The following is a 17,966-nucleotide window of genomic DNA, read 5'->3' as shown; positions in this document are numbered from 1 at the left end:
ATCGATGAGAGGAGAGAAAAGGAGGAGACCAAAAGAGGAGCCTGACAAAGGAGATAGAAAATTGTGGTGGGCAGTGGGAGAGGTTAAAGATGAAGATGAAAGCCTAAAATTAAAAACATATCCATAAAATTGTGGTGGGCAGTGGGAGAGGTTAAAGATGAAGATGAAAGCCTAAAATTAAAAACATATCCATTCTCGAGTCTAAATTCCTTAATATAATGAAGTCAATTTGATCACATATTTGTGGAACGTTTCACTTTGACCATAATTTATGATCAACTAGAAAATTTTATATTCATATTTCTCTGACATACTAGTTTGGTCTTACGGGTCATCAGTAACGTGACTGAGATTTTAGGGGACCAGTGCAAAATTTAATCTGAGACCCTTCTTATGATGATGTGAACTAAATGAAGTAAATGTGATATAGTAGATGAATATCTAAATAATTAGTTTGAAAAAATTTCTTATAAAATATCATGAAAAAAATATATATATATATATATTTATGCAAAATGAGAGACTACAATGACCTTTATAATATCTATTATACAAAACACATCCTTGTGACTAGGACACAATAAATACTCCTAGATGTGACTAGGACAAAAGAATGGTGAGTTGGATGCTGACTTGGACACCCACATAAATCCATTTTTTTAATCTGGACCGTTCAGTCTAATCTAAACTATAAAGCCCCTTGATCTTAGCCGCTGGATCCTACTTGACACAGGTCAATTGAAAAGACTACGTTAAATACTTGCCGTTTAAATCTCTTCCTCTTCTCTTCCAAAAAAAAAAAACTCCCCCCATTTGAATTCTCACATATTTCATCTTCTTCTCTAAAAATTCGTTCTGGAAAGACCAGCCCATTGCTTCCTCTCCAAGCCTTCTCTCTTCATTTCGCCCTAAAATTGAAGTAGACGGTTTGAATCGATGGACCAATTGGATTCAATAGAACCGTCAATCGAATGGGTAACCCTATTCTTTTTCTTCACTAATCAAACTAATTTTTCATTCATAATCAAAATCTTTCAAGAGAAGTAAAACATCAGTTGTTACAATCTTCATCTCGTTCTTTACTTAGCTCTATATTTGTAATGAAGAAGGCCCTAATCAGAGGTTACAGTTTCATTTTCCTAGCTTTTCTTATATTTACTACTTCTTGATTTAAATTTTATTTATGGTGTTCAGGATATATCGAGGAGTTCTTCCTGATGGTAGAGCAATTACTGTTAAATTGATGGATCGAGCTGGTAAACAAGGGAAAGATGAGTTCAAAATGGAGGTTTAGTAAATCATACCTTCCCCAAATTCTTCCTTTTCTTTTTCTTGAACTTGATTTTGTTTTGGTAAATAATGACTAAAGTTCTTTGTGTTTTTCCAATTTGTAAGTGGAGTTGCCGAGTCGTCTCCGTTCTTCGTATTTGTTGGCTTTAGTGGGATACTGTTCCGATATAAATCAATAAATTATTGGTGTATGAGTTCATGGCAACAGAGGTATACTTTTAATGTTTTCTCTGTCTTTCTTGTTCCATTTCTACTTATATCGGTGTGTTTCAATGTGAAAAGAAGATCCCTGCTTTAATTGGTACTAACATTTGTTCACCTTTATAATTCATAGTTTATATGTGAATGATTTCTTTCTCCCTCTTTGTTTTTCTTTATTGAGTTTTTTTAATCACAAAATTGAATTGCTCCATTGAGGGTGTAAGGAAAACAAATAATAAAATGAGCTCAAGTATGCATTTCTCATTACTGATTATAAAGAAAAACATCAGAATAGTTGTACCTAATCACAGTTGTAGTTATATTTTCTATGGATCGTTCAGTTTTCAGTAGTTTCACATTCGTAGAAACCTTGAATCCTGCCTTTCTTGAAGTAAAAGAGATTTAGAGCTAAATTTAGTTCTCTTTAATGTATTTAGACAAATGGGTTTTTCCTGGATAAATACCAAGGTGAAATTTAGGTCATTGTGAAACATGAAACATGATTTGCTGCCAACTATGTTGAAGTTCTGCATTGTCTTTACATAGCTAGGTACAACTATTTGTAATGAAGAAGGCCCTAATCAATGGTTACAGTTTCATTTTCCTGCCTTTTCTTATATTTACTACTTGTTGATTTAAATTTTATTTATGGTTTTTAGGAAACCATCGAAGAACGAAACAACTTAATCAGGTAAGAAAACTCCAATATAAGGTTACAGTTCCTGAATTATATTAGATTTTTGGTTGTTTCAGAAAATGAAACTCCAATAAAAGATTACAGTGAATTATTTTAGATTTTCTGTTGTTTCAGGAAACGATTTGAGGGTCCATCGACTTAATTAGGTAAGAAAACCTTAATCGAATGTTACAATTTCACTTTCCTAACTTTTCTTGTAGTGACATTGATTTCCTGGCCAATTAGTTCCTGATTTAAATTTGATTTAAGATTTCTCAACTAATAAGTTGAAGGACGCAACGACTTAATAAAGAGGCACTTGAAGGATGAAATTTCCTTTATGTGAACTTATTATGAACTTAACCACTTGTTGCTTCATAGATGATGTTTTTCCTTCAAAAACCTAATCACATGGTAGGAGGATATCATCTTTAATGGAAAACAATAAAAACAAGACTACCATTCACACCTGAAACTTCATTGTATTTCCTTAATACTATCTTAAATGGAAAACGAGGTTGTTTCTTTAGATGAAGTTTTCCGTAAAGTGCCCTGTATATTCTTCATTCTCTAATATCAAAGTTGTAGTCCTATCGTTGGTGTGCATTGAATTGATACTATGTGAGCCACATTTAGTTAAATTATTTTAGTGGTCTGCGGTGATATGATCTCAATAAATATTCCAACTTTCTTTCCACGGTCCTTCATTGATTCCATTTGTTATGAGGTTATCGTGGGGAATGAAAACCAAATTTGTTATCTCTGTGCATTATTTATTTTTAGAGCCCTCTTCTCTTTTTCTGAGAAAGAAGAATAGGAACGAAAGAAATAGAATTGCAATAAGAAAATGAAAAATACGAAATCTAGGCGGTTTAATGTGTTAACGGAAGCAGATGTTGATAGAGTTGCTGCAAAATTCACTTCCAATGATTTTTAGGTTTAGTTTCATAAGCATGAGGGTTTGACAGATCATTCTGAAGCCAAGCTTCTAATTATAAATGGTGGGTTTCTCCCTCAGCTTTCAGTAAACTTCTTGTCTTTCCAGAATGACTGTCTCCTTATTGTCTTTAAGCTATCACCTAAACTTCTGTTACATTTGGCTTGAGCATTTGTTCCGGAATGATGTGTTATCGTAAGAAAACATGTATTAATAACATATTCTCTAACTGTTTTTTTTGTTGACATAACATATTCTCTAACTGTTGGAGATGAGATTTTGTAGTTGAGGTAAATTTATTTTCTTTTTCAATTTTTCATCTCAGCTCAACCTTCTTATTAGATATGTCCAAAACTAAACTCTTGTTTGGACTCAACTCTTTGAGTTTTCGACTAATAGTGATATTTCAAAGATTTGCTAGAGCACATGTCCCAACAATTCCCGTAGTTGCTTATCCCCCGCCTTAGCGCCTCTACTGCCACCACTCTCACTTTCACACTTTCACTCAAACTTCTGTCGCTCGAGGTTATTACTGAAAGGGTTGTAAGGAATCTAGAAGGGAATCACAGATAAGATAGAAGACCAGGTTAAAGACGTCGTTGTCCTAAACCTGCAACCAGTAACAATGTAAACATCTCATTTTTATCGTCAAAATAATTTCTTTTCTCCCTCTTTGTGCGTTATTCAAGACAATGATGAATTGGGTTAAACACAGCTGAGTGTAACGATTTAGGTTTCAGAGACCTATTTTTTGCTGGCATATTTTCTCCTTCCATTTTCTGTAACCTACTCATTGTTATTTGATGTTGAAGCAGGTATATTTTGATTTGAAATGAAATATCACACGATTCTTCTGCATCTCTCCTCTTGCAGGCTTCTCTATATATTTTTCCAATTTGTGGCCCACCCGACCTGGTCCAGACTTGAGAGTTTATGCGTGCGACGTGGATTTGGGCAGGGGGCATGACTCTAGGTAAGGGATCGACAATTGATGGCCTGCGGTTATTGCATCGAGTTTGTCCTCATGTTAGCCTAAATGACTTGTTCGAGTTTGCTCCTCATCCTAGCCTAACTGACTTGTTTGGTTTCATCATATTGTGGTCATAAGCAAGTGCATAACCCGTTTTCGACAGGTTATGATTTTTTTATTAATTATGTCATATCAAACTTACACCATATAATTTTTAGTAAATTATATTTATTCATTTATTAAATATCAATAATGTTCAATTTTTCAGATCCAACGATCGACACAAATGTGACGATTGACTGCTCCCAAGATGACTTAGGTTATTTAATAATCTGTCTTTACTTATGGATTTCTTTTAATTACGGTTCCAACAAAATATCATTAAATAACAATAATTTTTTTTATTTTCTATAAGATGTTTCTTCTTTCCAATTGGAGAGTTCCTTATTGGAGAGGGAGAATAAAACTCCATAACGATAGATCTTTTTGTGGTAGCTAGAGATTTCTAATTGAAGTTTTCCTACTTGGTTGGAACCTCTATCATCATCCATTTACACATTACTATTGACATTAATGGGTGAATGTTTTCTAACATAGAATTTGACTTGATCATGATTTTTGTTGTTTTCATTCATATTAGCCATGTTTGACCTGTCTGATGCTAAAATAGAAGTGTTAGATATGTCTCTCAAACTATTAGTTTACATTTCAAATAAGTCTGATTTAACTAGGGGCAAATAATATTGAGTAAGATATTTTACGAATCAAATGCTCGATTAGTGATCATTGAGAAGTAAAATAAATTGAGATTAAAATAATTGTAGAATAGTTGAATCTTCTTAGTGGCATAGGCAAAAAGTTTTAACTTGCAACTCTTACAATACGACACATGAATGAGTTTCTATAAACACATAAAATAGAGCACTTGTGAGATATATTTCATACCTCAGAGGTAGATAAATGGAACTACATAATTTGTGTGGAACTTACCACAACTTCAGTCATTTGCAAAAAGAAATTGTGTCATTTGCTTAACTCAATTTCTCCATTTCAGATATGTTATGTCATTTATGAATTGAGTTAACTATATAGATGTTTTCATGAGTATTGCTTTTTCTCATTTTGACTACTCGTAGGAATAAAATAGCACGTGGGTTGGTTTAGGCGCCCCCATGATGTCTAAGATAAAATCAATGTTTATATAGGATGACTAGGACAACCACATAGACATCTAAAGGTGACTAGGACAATTAAAGAAATTTAACATGACAACGTATGCAAAGGTAATTGCTTTATCTATCGTTTACGACATTTTTTTTGTATTTATATGTGATTATAGAATAGTGGGCACTTCATGATCATTATACCAATAGTGTATTGATGTGTGTAGCAGAGTATTGAGGGTCTATTCAAATATAAGAAGTTTTGTGCACACCACAAGCATTCAGAGAGGATGGATATAGGTAACATAGCTGTTCCACCATCTTCTAAGGGTACTACCATACTTTTTTTTGTTTTTGATGAGAGAAGGGTACTACCATACTTAATTATGCGAGTACATAAATATTTAGCATGGTATATGGATGTTGTTGAAGATGTTATCTGATATGTGGCTATAGTTCTATACTCTGTCTTTTGTTTATAACTATAATGTGAAAGAAGAAACATCTTATAGGAAATAAAAAAAATTATATTCGGCTGGTGAAAAAGGAAGGGGTTAATTTGATATTATACTTTTACAGTTTGGCACATGAATATAATGTCTGGAGCTCTCATCGTGCAAGAGCTATATTACGACATTTAATTTAAGTAAGTTCATTACATTTGTGTGCCTTTATGTTATCTTCAATAGTTCATATTATGTCAAAAATCTCAGTCTATTTTCTCTTTAAATTAATTCAATTTGTTAAAGAAATTTAACTTCAGGATGATTCTAGAAATTGTTTAAAGCGTTGGTTTCAACTTTTCGCTTTGGACAGTAAGAAGTGGTCTCATTTTTTTGTTTAATAAGAATGAATTTATATAATTATATCTATAAAATTCATTCGAGATCTCCTTTTGTTTCAAATTACTATTATTCTTACCTATTCGTTTATCCAGTATAAACCTCGTAACTGGATCAACCTAAGAAATGTAGTTGAAATTGTATTAACCATTCACCGTGATAGTGTATACCCAGATTGCTATAACTGGCTCAGAAAATTAAGATGGCAATCTGCAATGGTGGCAGATTTAGTCCCAACGTAACTTTCTCAAATAAAAATCTCTTGCATAAACAAATTAATTGAGGATACGAGGATACCTTCCATTATTGAGCATTTGAATTCATAAAATGAATGGTCATTACTGTTGTTCGCATCTTTAATGAATTAGAATAATAAGATACTTTGAATTTATTGTTGAGCAATTGAAATCAATTTTTAAATAAAATTGAAACTTAAACCTACAAACACGACAAAACGAACCAGATAAATATTGAGAAGTAGCAGACAAAACATCGAGAGAGAAAACTCAATCTAACACGGAAAAATGGGTAACCATAATGAATAATTAAAGAGTTATGCTGCACAAATCAAAAGACTACGAAACGTAAAACTAAACAATATGGACACTTCTTCAACAAAAATAAAAAACAATGTGGACACCTCAATTTCGTGGGTTAGATACTATGAGAGACAAAAAAGAAATAAGTACATTATAAAATACAAGTAGACAATTAAAAAAAATTGAACTTAAAACAAAACCATAATTATCTTGTAGAATGAAAAAAAAAGATTTTCAAAGATGATCTAAATCTAATGGTGTACTGTATTGCCAATTCTTCTTTGTCCTAGCTCCTTTCCTTTCTCAATAGACGCACATTCTATTCTTTTTTTTCATAGATTCTCAACGAGTTCATCTTGTGAAGTAAATTATTTTTACAAATTCTTTCGTCTTTCTTTGAGAACTTGATATGTTTTTATTAAAATAATAGATATTTTAAATAAATTTAAGAACGTCAAAATTAAAAATAGTTTTATAGTCTCAAAATTTTATATAACTTAAGATAGATCTTATACCTCTAAAATACCACACTTATCTTTAGAGAGTATCAATCTGAAAAATTAAAACTACAATAAGAAAGTACGAAACGTAAAAGAAAAAACTAAATAATCTTATGACACGTCTACTTTTCCATGTAACGTAAATGGCATTTCCCCGCCCGTAGGGCGGGGATCATGCCTAGTCTATATAATAAAACAGGTTGAAGAGTGATGACTAGGACAAACATTGGAGATAAATCCAGTCGTCCGTTCCATATCATCACTAATATCAATCGTTGGATCATTTTCGTTATAATAAACGTTATAATTAGTATTAATATCAACTTTCAAATCAACCGTCAGATCATTCCTGAATGATATAATTTATATTAATATCAACCGTCAAATCTAACGGTCAAGATTTACATTTTTTCTCACTTCTCTTACATCTCTCTTTCCATCTTCCCCTCCTCTCTCTTACACTCACACTGCTCATTAACATCCATTCCTACCAATCAATTGTCCACATTTATGATGAATCAGTTTCTACAAATTAATTTATAATCCAAAATAATGATGGAATCTGTAACCACATTTCATTAATTTCTCACTTCCTTTCTTCCTTCCTTTCTAGCAAACGCCTCGTGAATCGATTGCTAGAAATAAAACGCATCCAAATTCATCCCACCATTCTCACAATTTCCAAATTCGTGGAAATGAATCATAAATTGATCAGAGTTTGTTTCTGATTTTCATGGAGAAGAAGAAAGAGTATAGTTTCATCAAAATTCATCCCATCATTTCCCTAATTTCCCAATTCATAGAGTAGAAGAAAGAACATCATTTTCTTATTTTCCCAATTTTTAGAAATGAATTATAAACTGTTAAGAGTTTGATTTCTGTTTTTTCAGACTGCAAGCATGGAGAAGAAGAAAGAGCACAACAATGGAGCCATAGTTACAACCAGAGTACTATCAGATAAGGTTTATAAATTTAACAAATCGGGTAAAATGTGTGTTAAGTCAAAATGACGCAGAAATGTGTTAATTTTGATCAAGAGTGACAGAGGTCTTAGATACAATATTCATTTTTTCCATGGTTATGACAAACTGGTATTTTTAGTCGAGAGGAAATAGGGACTTCTGGTATGATAAATTCAGTGTTGGTCATATCTGTGGGAGAAGAAGTGAACATTCAGTTGTGATTTTTGTGAAAGGAATTAAGCTTATAAGCCTGTCTATACTGTTTAACTGCAATTTTAATTCGATTTAGGTTTAGTATACGGGTTCCCATGTTTCTTCTTCTCTTCAACACAAATACATCAATTGTGAATAACTCCATTAACAACACCAAGAAGATGATTACGGTTTGATGGTTGTTTACCAACATACATCTAATTGTTAGAAAGCTTTTTGTATAACTATTGAAAGCTTCTTGTATAACATTGAGATATGCTTCCTGAATGTTAGATAAAGTGGTGAGTTTCTACTTCTAGACATTGTGTATGACTGCTTGGACCTAATTTTTTTTGTTCTTGAAGTAAATATGTCATCCGTTCCACACATCGTTAACCCATCTTCTTCTTGATCAATCAAAAATTCGTTAACCCATCTTCTTCTTGACCCATCTTCTTCTTAACCCATCGTCTTCTTAATCAATCACAGATTCGTTAGTTTCCTTCTTCTTATAATTCTTCCACCACTGAAAATTACTCAGTTGAAACCCATTAAACCCATCATCAAGAACCTGATTCTAGACTTCATCTTCTCCTAAAGTAGGTATTTCTTCTCATCAATTCATCACTAACCTTGAATAACCTTTGAAATTTTGAAAGCAGTTGTAAGGGAAAGACGGGAAGAGAGATGGTAGAGAAAGACGGAAGAGAGAGAGAGCGTGTCCTTGGTGTGTGAAAACAGTTTTCACATGTATTTTGTGGGAAAAGAAAGTCAGACATTTTTCCACTTTATTTTACAATGGGAATGTTATTTTCTTACTCAACTTGACCAACCAAACGATACGAAAATCGATTTTCTCAGCCTATTTTTACACGTATCAAACAGACCGTTAATGAGAAATATATTGAGAGATGACTCAAAATTAACTATCTTCAATTTCTAATGGACTATCACGCCGACTACGTTATGGAGGAGTTGTATTACCATATGATATACAGTGTCTAACCTACCTAATGGTTCAAATTAATAGTTCTTATTTATATGATTTAAACGTAAGAGACACTATGTAATAAGAAAAGAAGTTAAATGATGGTTTTAGTTGGTACATTGTTTTTCATTTTAACCTTCGACGATGTCATAAAAGCACATGTTAATGTCCTGCTCTACGCAATCTGGGAAAAGAATTGAATGGAGGTTTTAGTTAGTACATTTTCATACATATCTAGGCCATTACCATACATCATCCATGTGACCATGTATTAGTTTATATGATTAGGAGATAAAATAGTCACGAAGTGTTCTTTTAGGACATCCAATGAGGGATCAAAGATGCGGATATTGTAAGAACATTCCAAACCAAAACACAAAAAAATGCGAATCAACCACCATTTAAATTCTCCTCCTCACTCCCACCATAATACCCTCAACTCGAATCATTCCTTGGAATCTTTTTCAAACGAAACATTTTTTAGCCACCTTTCTCTCTCTACTCTTTCTCTCTCTTATTTAACGGCCCTTCATCTTCTTCCCTTGTCCCACTACACCGTACGTTCCTCTCTCTCTCTCTCTCTGTCTCTTTCACTACTCTGTTCTTCTGTCACTTCTTCACATTTTGCTATTTTCTCTCTCTAACTCTCTCCATTTTCTTGGGTAATCTTTTGTTTGAGAAGTGGGTTTCAGAGAAGATCAAAAATGGTTATGTCAGTGGTTTCTCCTAGAAGATCAATAAGAGATACAGTTTTTCAAAGTGTTGGGTATTATAATAATAATAATCATACAAAGAGATCATGTTCATATGGAGATGATAATGATGATACAGTTGAATTGAGTCAAATTGGAGCTGAAACTACAAAAAATGTTTTGATTTTAATGAGTGATACTGGTGGTGGTCATCGTGCTTCAGCTGAAGCTATTCGTGATGCTTTTAAATTGGAATTTGGAGATGAATATAGGGTAATTCGAAATTCTAAATCATGGGTTTTGTTTGGTTTCTCTTCCTCTAAAATGGGTTTACCTTGTTTTTTCTTCAATTTGAACTTTCTTAATTTCTTTGTAGTTTTTTGTTTGTTTGTTTGTTATCATTGTTTTTATTATTTTTTTTTTCTTTTATGATATGACTTCTCTTCTCTTTGTATAGCTTTTTTTCGGTTTCGCGCAAACCATTTTTTCAATCAAGTTGAGGGGTAACATGTATGTCCTTGGACGGAAGAGATCAGGGTTCAGATCCTACTGTTTCGAAACGAATGTTTTCAAATCAATTTATTTGTTATCACCTCTTTTTTAGGTTTAAAATCTTAGGTTGTTACACATTTTTTTCAAATTTTGGTAAAATGATCAAGTTTTTTCTGTTTTGTTTTTTTTTTTAAAGTGCTAATTGGTTTTGAGTTGAATATCCACAAACTTGACACAATTCGTTATTTGTTTCAGATATTTGTGAAGGATGTGTGGAAAGAATACACAGGTTGGCCATTAAATGACATGGAAAGACAATATAAGTTCATGGTGAAGCATGTACAACTTTGGAAGGTTGCATTTCATAGTACTTCCCCTCGTTGGATTCACTGTCTTTATCTTGCCGCCATTGCCGCCTATTATACTAAGTATGTTTCGTTTCAATTCTTGCAATTTAGTTCTATAATGTTCTCTACTATGAGTCATGTTTAAGATTCAATCTTTTTCTTGTATACCTACTTCTTGGTGTTAATTGAATCACTAATTCTAATATACATTCTACTACTTTAGTTAGGTCGCTAGATCATGAGATTTAGTTTTTTTATTTATGTGATAAGAACTTTTTTGATTCTCCAATCATCTATTTGTCAACGAAGTCGATTATTGTTTCGAAAGAGATGATACCCAATTTATTTTTATTGATCTTTTGTGGGTCTTCTTCAAGATTTGCATTCTTATTCAATGAAAGTTGAATCGTATACTTTACTTTGGCCCACACATCATTATGGAGTTCTAATCATTTTATCGTCTCCAATTTATATTTCAATGGAATATCGAACCTTTTAAGTTGATGCGAGTAATTTCAATGGGATTCTAACCTTGTCATACATGTATAACTACAGAGAAGTTGAAGCTGGTTTAATGGAGTACAAACCAGATATTATCATTAGTGTTCATCCTCTTATGCAACATATTCCATTATGGGTGCTCAAGTGGCAGGGCCTTCAAAAGAAAGTAATCTTTGTTACTGTCATTACAGATCTCAACACTTGTCACCGAACATGGTGAGTTGCCAACGGTGAAACCAACGTCTTTCATTAATTTCTAACATTTCATCTTGGTTTTGGTTGTGATTGGAGGAGAGAACGTTCTTGGTTAGATATAACATAAGAAGTATATTTTTCGTGCAGGTTTAATACTGGTGTCAATAGATGCTACTGCCCTTCGGAAGAGGTAGCTAAGAGGGCTTTACTCGACGGGTTAGAGTCTTCTCAAATTCGTGTTTTTGGGTTGCCTGTTCGGCCCTCATTTTGTCGGGCAATTCTTTGTAAGGTTAGTTTCAAAGTTAATATATTTCACTAAATTGCCCCAGACGTTTCGAGCATTAGTTTAAGACTCTTTTTTGTAGTTTCTCAAATTGTATTTGGCTTCTTTTAATCGTACAGGATCAAATAAGGGAAGAACTTGAGATGGATCCTAACTTGCCTGCAGTTTTATTGATGGGAGGTGGTGAAGGGATGGGTCCTGTCGAGAAAACTGCAAAAGCCCTCGGGGAAGTACTATTCGATAAAGAGCTCGACCGTCCAATTGGTCAAATCATCGTCATTTGTGGCCGTAACAAAATGTTAGCATCTACTCTTGAATCAAACGAATGGAAAGTCCCCGTGAAGGTTATTCACTTGTTACTTCTCTCGAAAAAAAAATTGGTTGCTATTTTAATCAATCAAACGACTTATTTCATTATCATATTGTTTGTTGAAAAGCAATTGAAGTTTGTTTCACTTATTGTAGATAAGAGGATTTGAGACCCAAATGGAGAAATGGATGGGAGCTTGTGACTGCATCATTACAAAAGTAAGCTGACCGATTTTCATCTTGATAATTTTTTTTTCTTTATGATTCCAAAGCTTGGGGTTCTTACTAGTTTTTCCGGTGTTTGTAGGCCGGACCTGGTACAATTGCCGAAGCTTTGATAAGAGGGCTTCCTATCATCCTCAACGATTTTATCCCCGGACAGGTCAGTCTTTTTGAGTGAAACAAATAAAAATATCGCACTTACTCCGAAATTGCTTAGGAAGGCCTTCCAGATGTGGATTATAAATTATAACACACCACCTTCTCTTCATGATTTTCGGGTGAGTGTGGCGTTTGGATAGGTCAGGTGGGGAAACCTGTGGTTTAAGCCAGGCTCAAGCCATTTGAAAACCTTGGACTGTGTGGAATTAGGCTAATGGGCCTGAATGGTTCTTAACACCGAGGACATTATGACTGGTATTGAGACAAATGTTGCATCAGACTAGACGTGTTTTTGGATTAAAAAACACGTGGCTACCGCGAGTTCTAATACGTATCCAAACTTACATTCAAATAAGAACCTTCTCAATTTTTTGGAAACCGAAAGACTCGAACCCTGGTCTCTCCAGTAGAGGATGTTCCTTTCTCGTTGCATAATTGGTGTTCTTCAGCTTATAGAAAAAAGCTCTCTTTTTTGTTTGGCAGGAAAAAGGGAATGTTCCTTACGTAGTAGATAACGGTGCAGGAGTTTTCTCTCGAAGTCCAAAAGAAACAGCAAACTTAGTGGCAGAATGGTTTAGCACAAAATCAGAAGAACTAAAGAAAATGTCAGAAAATGCACTTAAACTAGCACAACCAGAGGCGGTTTTCAACATTGTTAGAGACATAAATGATCTCGCAAGTCAATGTGAACCTCTCGCTAACATATCTTACTCTTTAACTTCCTCGTTTTCTTCATATCTGATCTAGTCTAAGGCTTCTCACTATCACAATCGAAGATGGAGTTCCGCTAATGTGGTCTATTTTCCAATCCTTCTCTCATGGCGATCCGACGATTATGATATTCTTTTCCTATGTATGTACAGTTTGTTTGTTTTATTATTCTTTGGCCTTAATATTGGCTTATATTGTTTGATATATCATGTAAAGATTTTGAACTTTCTTCAAGCTAAGTTTTTTTTTTTTTTGAAGCATTCAAGTTAAGTTATGTAGTGTGTTTTGGTTGCTTAAAATGGTTATATGAACTACTTGATTTATATCACAAAATGGTGACCGTTTCCACTTTCAATCTCTGTTTGGTTGGACCAAATTCAAATTTAAGTCATCTCAATAGTAAACGGTGAAATCTTTGATCAATTAGTTAGTTCCTTCATCGCTATTTCTGTTTTCCAGTCAACTCTCTCTTTCTTGATGAATTTTTTTCACTTTTGATGAAGAGTTGATTCCTAATTAGGTACAGGGCAAGACTACTTTTGTAGCTTCTTCTTTTAGAAAGACAAATATAGTGACTGAGATGGGTCAAAAGTTAGCGCTATATTTATTTAAATTAAAGTAAATTTATTTTGTGATAAAATAATATATATGTATTAATATTTAACAATGTTAATCATACAATTAAAATCCTCTTTTATTTTATAAATTAACTAAATATTGGTAAGTAAACTAGGTTTCCTATTCAGCATTCAACATAGTTAATCATTCTTTACAAATACAAGTTCTCTTCTACACGTCTAATTCGTCACAGAGCACTGAATCACTATAAAAAGTATTTGTAGTATTTGTTAAATAAGATTGTTTTCCATCGATGAATGGATCCACACCAAATGCATCAGATACTTTTCTTTTAAACACAACGATTAACAACACAAATTATATCACCAATACTCCTATAAAGACTATTAGGAGATATATATGATATCTATCAAGCATTGGTTTGCTGACTAAGTCTAAAATGGAAGAATTATACAACATTTCTCTCTAATTAATCAGAAACACATAATTCATAATAAATATTGGTGACTCTTGTTTGAAAAAACAGAGGAAATTTTGTACTGAGTCAACTACTTGACATGAAAAAATAACCTAACATTAAATCGGTAAAAATACTATCTTCGACTTCTAGTTCTTCAACGAACCTACGAGAGAAGGCTAGAAAGTGATGGAAGAGAAATAAGGTAGCGGGAGAGTTAGCCTCAACCGCTTCTTGGTAGCATACTTGTCAAAGAAGGAACACCTTGGTTTCTCATTTCTTCTTGAGCTCTCTTCATTTCTTCAGGATCTGAAAGTGTGATAAAACAAGATCAGTATTCAGTATTGAGAGTTGAAAGTTGAAACCATAAATTGAAGTCCAATACCCAGTCCACTAGAACTTCTCTGTAAAAGGTCTTTATTGTAATACGAGAATGTGTGTACGTAACTACGTATTCTCTAATCTAGTAAAACCAAGTGATCTCCAGCCGAACAACCCTACCAGGAGCTCAAGTTCAAACCATAAATTGAAGTCCAATATCCAGTCCACTAGAACTTCTCTGTAAAAGGTAAACAAAAATTCGGGCATTCACAGCAAGGTTGTACTTTAACAGGAGTCGATGTGTTGGAATCTCGGTGAGAACGTTAGCCCACCAGGTCAAGACGGTTTAGGCCATGACCACCTGGTCCGACTCAGTAAGTCAGGGTTGTTTGGGCAGGTCTTGGCCAGGTATCATGGGACTGTTAGAAGTCTCATGCTAACCAGGCCAAATCTTTGAGTTGGGCTTGGTTCTGGCATATGGTTGAACTTTACATTCTCTAGCCATACAAGTCATACTGCCATAGCCTTCCATTAGGTCTTTATTGTAATACGAAAATGTGTGTACGTAACTACGTATTCTCTAATTTAGTAAAACCAAGTGATCTCCAGCCGAACAACCCTACCAGGAGCTCAAGTTCAAACTTCAAACAGCAAGTTTTTAATGATGAGAAGTTTAACTTACCAATGTTCTCCATTAGTTTTGGCATGACAAACACAACAAGCAGCATAAACCCAACCATCAAACCCATTGGGCTCTTCACGAGTGACATTATTGAGAAGGGTTCCCTCACCTGCGACAAACCAAATATCGTGAGTAGGTAAGAAAAAAACTGACTGAGAGTTCACGAACTTGGATCTGGAGCTACCTCATAGTAATGTTCCTCCCTTAAAGGTTCTAAGACCAACTCAGTTAGACCCCTCCTGGTCTCTGTTAGTGCTGCCTGAACCTTACCAGGGTTTCTAGCACTCACATCTACGCGTACCTGATTAAGAAGATAGAAGAGAATCTAGAGATCATAAGAAATACTACAATGATATCTGATGAACTGCTCGTTTCTAAAATATTTGATAAACAACAACCGAAAGAGAAATATGAAAAGATTATCCTACCGGGGAAAAGAAATAACCAATAGAAGCCACTTCAATAAGATGAGTCCCTGCTGGCACGTTGTGGCTGAAGAATGACAGGTTAAGGAATGAAAATAAGATAGACCAGTCATTACTTTTTTAAGGTAAGCTTTATGACTCGACTGCCAAAGGTCACTAAAACATTCATGTGTCATGTAAGCATGAAGAATGTAATTAACGTGGCAATATTTAGATTGACTAACACAATTTTCTTTCAAGAGAAGGAATTGTATTGAAGGCGAAAAAAACTACGTGAAAGGCCGTAAAACAGCTTGACCAACACTAACTTATAAGGGAGGTTAATTGGCCAATCACCTGACACCCGCACTACCTCATTTCTCTGTGAAGTTACTCGGTCTATTAACAAAACTACGTAAAACAATAATTACTATTGTCATCCATGGGCTTAACTAACTCTAAAGAACTTCTGATGAAAATAGATAAACAAGTATGTTTCCATGGCTCGATTAAGTTTTGATTGAAATAATTAAAATTGTAATGAGAAGGGGAAAATTATTCTCTTTAATATATGGGGAACATAATAAAAGTTTGACATTATGAATAGGGTGCACTACGATATAATAACATGGGAGGAAAATGATAACATACAATGAAAAATAACCGTCAGGTCTCAGGAAAGTTGTCTTTTGACCACCATTAAGTAGGACTTTAGCGTTTGTCAATTTTCCAAGAAGACTAAAGCCTTTTGCTCCCATACCTATCAAATAACGGGTGAAAATCAGAAACGGAAACGAGAAAATCAACTTAAAAAAAAATCAACTCCACAAAGTTGTATGATAGATGATAGCATCAATGACTTGAATGACGCTATAAAGTGTGGAAAGACATGAAAATTGACGTTTGCCTTTATACCCTCCCGTGCCTCGATTACAAAACGCAACGTGCAAAGTTTTCAGTAATTGTGAGAGACATTAACAATTTTGAAGTAAAAATTCTCAAAGTCCGTTCGAAATGCACAGCTATGATGCTGAGCTAACATAGTACATGATTCATGAGCATAATGATGGTAAAATTTTCAGCCACTAAATCATAACTAACGGATTGAAGGAGCATTTCCTCGACTAAGTTTCTTTTTCTATATGAATACTACCGTGTCCTACAAAGGATGGCTCTTCCCGCAAAGAAAGAACAAATTCAGTTTTCATCAAATTTTGCTTTCAAAATCTTTTAACTTTATTATTAGCATTTGCAAGCCCAGGTATTCAAAGATTCTACTTTCTCTGGGTTCTTATCTTTTTTTTTCCTTCTCATCTTTCTTTAGGTAATGGTCCTCGGACTACAGAAAGCACTTAACACAGTATGGTCCTCGTCTCACAACGAAGTTTCATTCCTAACTTAGCATATGACTCCATGATCAGGAAGGTTTATGATCTCCAAAAGTTTAGATCTTGAATCAAGTAAGTAAAGTATACTATTATTGGAATTACAGATAATTAGTCAAAGAACTCAAAAATTCAGATCTAAAGCAAACGAGAAATCAGGTAGAAATGAGGATCGTACAGATCAAAGCGAGGTTTCATTGAAATTAACACTATCAAACCCTAGAAAAAAATTTAAAAAGGAAGAGAAAACAAACCTTCGACCTTCACCCGACCAATAATGGTGTAACCTTCGCCATTTCTACAAATACAAAATCAAAACAGCAATCCATATCAATAAACTAAAAGATCGTAGCTAACTATAACAGATATACTATTAATTACTAACAAACTTTAATACGAAGAAGTTTGAAGAGAATTTCAATTAGAAAAAATTAGGGTTTATAAAAGAGAAAGAGGAGTGTACCCGGAAGAAGTTGCGGAGACTGAAGGAAGAATTGAACAGAAACAGAACTGAAGCAAGACGAAGATGGAGATCAAAGCTTTGAATTTCTCCATCGTCAAGGAAAAAAACGGTGGTTTTCTGGGTTCCCGGTTTTCAGACTTATATATAGGAAAGAAAAGCTTTTACCTTTTCGTCACGGTTAATCGAGGACTCCGTATCAGTGTATCACTGTTAAATTTGGGTCCGTTTTTCGTTTATGTAACTGTTATAAAGTATTTTAGACTGAATTTCTTTGAACGTTTTTTATCTGATAAATAACGGTTTCTTAAAAACAAGCGGTGGAGAATGTGGTTTAACTCGATACAACACGCAAAACTTTACCCGACCTTGACATATGAGAATAACATCACTTGTCCTTAACAAGATGGTACATTCATACAGGCGCCCAATGGTTGTTGGCAGCTCGTGTCATGAGATGTTTGGCCAAGTTCTATAACAAGTGAAACCCTCGGTTTTGTGTTACTA

General features: G+C 34.0%; 2 protein-coding genes and 2 long non-coding RNA genes across 4 annotated transcripts; 3 read left to right on the top strand and 1 right to left on the bottom strand.

Annotated features, from left to right (window-relative positions):
* Positions 1 to 819: 819 nt before the first annotated feature.
* Positions 820 to 1,457, top strand: LOC147539911 (uncharacterized). Its single transcript, XR_015224981.1, has 3 exons — positions 820 to 975; positions 1,195 to 1,288; positions 1,396 to 1,457. It is a non-coding gene; the product is annotated as an uncharacterized LOC147539911 (long non-coding RNA).
* A 691-nt stretch (positions 1,458 to 2,148) lies between these two features.
* Positions 2,149 to 3,085, top strand: LOC147539910 (uncharacterized). Its single transcript, XR_015225432.1, has 3 exons — positions 2,149 to 2,182; positions 2,303 to 2,334; positions 3,035 to 3,085. It is a non-coding gene; the product is annotated as an uncharacterized LOC147539910 (long non-coding RNA).
* A 6,606-nt stretch (positions 3,086 to 9,691) lies between these two features.
* Positions 9,692 to 13,504, top strand: LOC147539909 (monogalactosyldiacylglycerol synthase 2, chloroplastic-like). The gene is made up of 8 exons (XM_086640936.1): positions 9,692 to 10,225; positions 10,700 to 10,872; positions 11,347 to 11,508; positions 11,635 to 11,776; positions 11,890 to 12,114; positions 12,236 to 12,298; positions 12,387 to 12,461; positions 12,944 to 13,504. The coding sequence occupies exons 1-8, from the start codon at positions 9,965 to 9,967 to the stop codon at positions 13,205 to 13,207; spliced, it is 1,365 nt and encodes a 454-aa protein (XP_086497062.1). The 5' UTR covers positions 9,692 to 9,964; the 3' UTR covers positions 13,208 to 13,504.
* Positions 13,505 to 14,198: 694 nt separating this feature from the next.
* On the bottom strand, positions 14,199 to 17,656 carry LOC147539908 (ER membrane protein complex subunit 7 homolog). The gene is made up of 7 exons (XM_086641235.1): positions 17,463 to 17,656; positions 17,254 to 17,297; positions 16,266 to 16,374; positions 15,639 to 15,702; positions 15,395 to 15,511; positions 15,211 to 15,319; positions 14,199 to 14,516 (listed from the first exon to the last, which is right to left on the bottom strand). The coding sequence occupies exons 1-7, from the start codon at positions 17,552 to 17,554 to the stop codon at positions 14,431 to 14,433; spliced, it is 621 nt and encodes a 206-aa protein (XP_086497361.1). The 5' UTR covers positions 17,555 to 17,656; the 3' UTR covers positions 14,199 to 14,430.
* Between the last annotated feature and the right edge of the window lie 310 nt (positions 17,657 to 17,966).

Source organism: Eschscholzia californica, unplaced genomic scaffold (assembly GCF_041429995.1).
Source record: "Eschscholzia californica isolate CP2 unplaced genomic scaffold, dmEscCali1.0.p SCAF_5, whole genome shotgun sequence".
NCBI lineage: Eukaryota > Viridiplantae > Streptophyta > Magnoliopsida > Ranunculales > Papaveraceae > Eschscholzia > Eschscholzia californica.
Note: the sequence above shows the minus strand (reverse complement) of the source record. Positions and strands in the feature narration are given on the sequence as shown.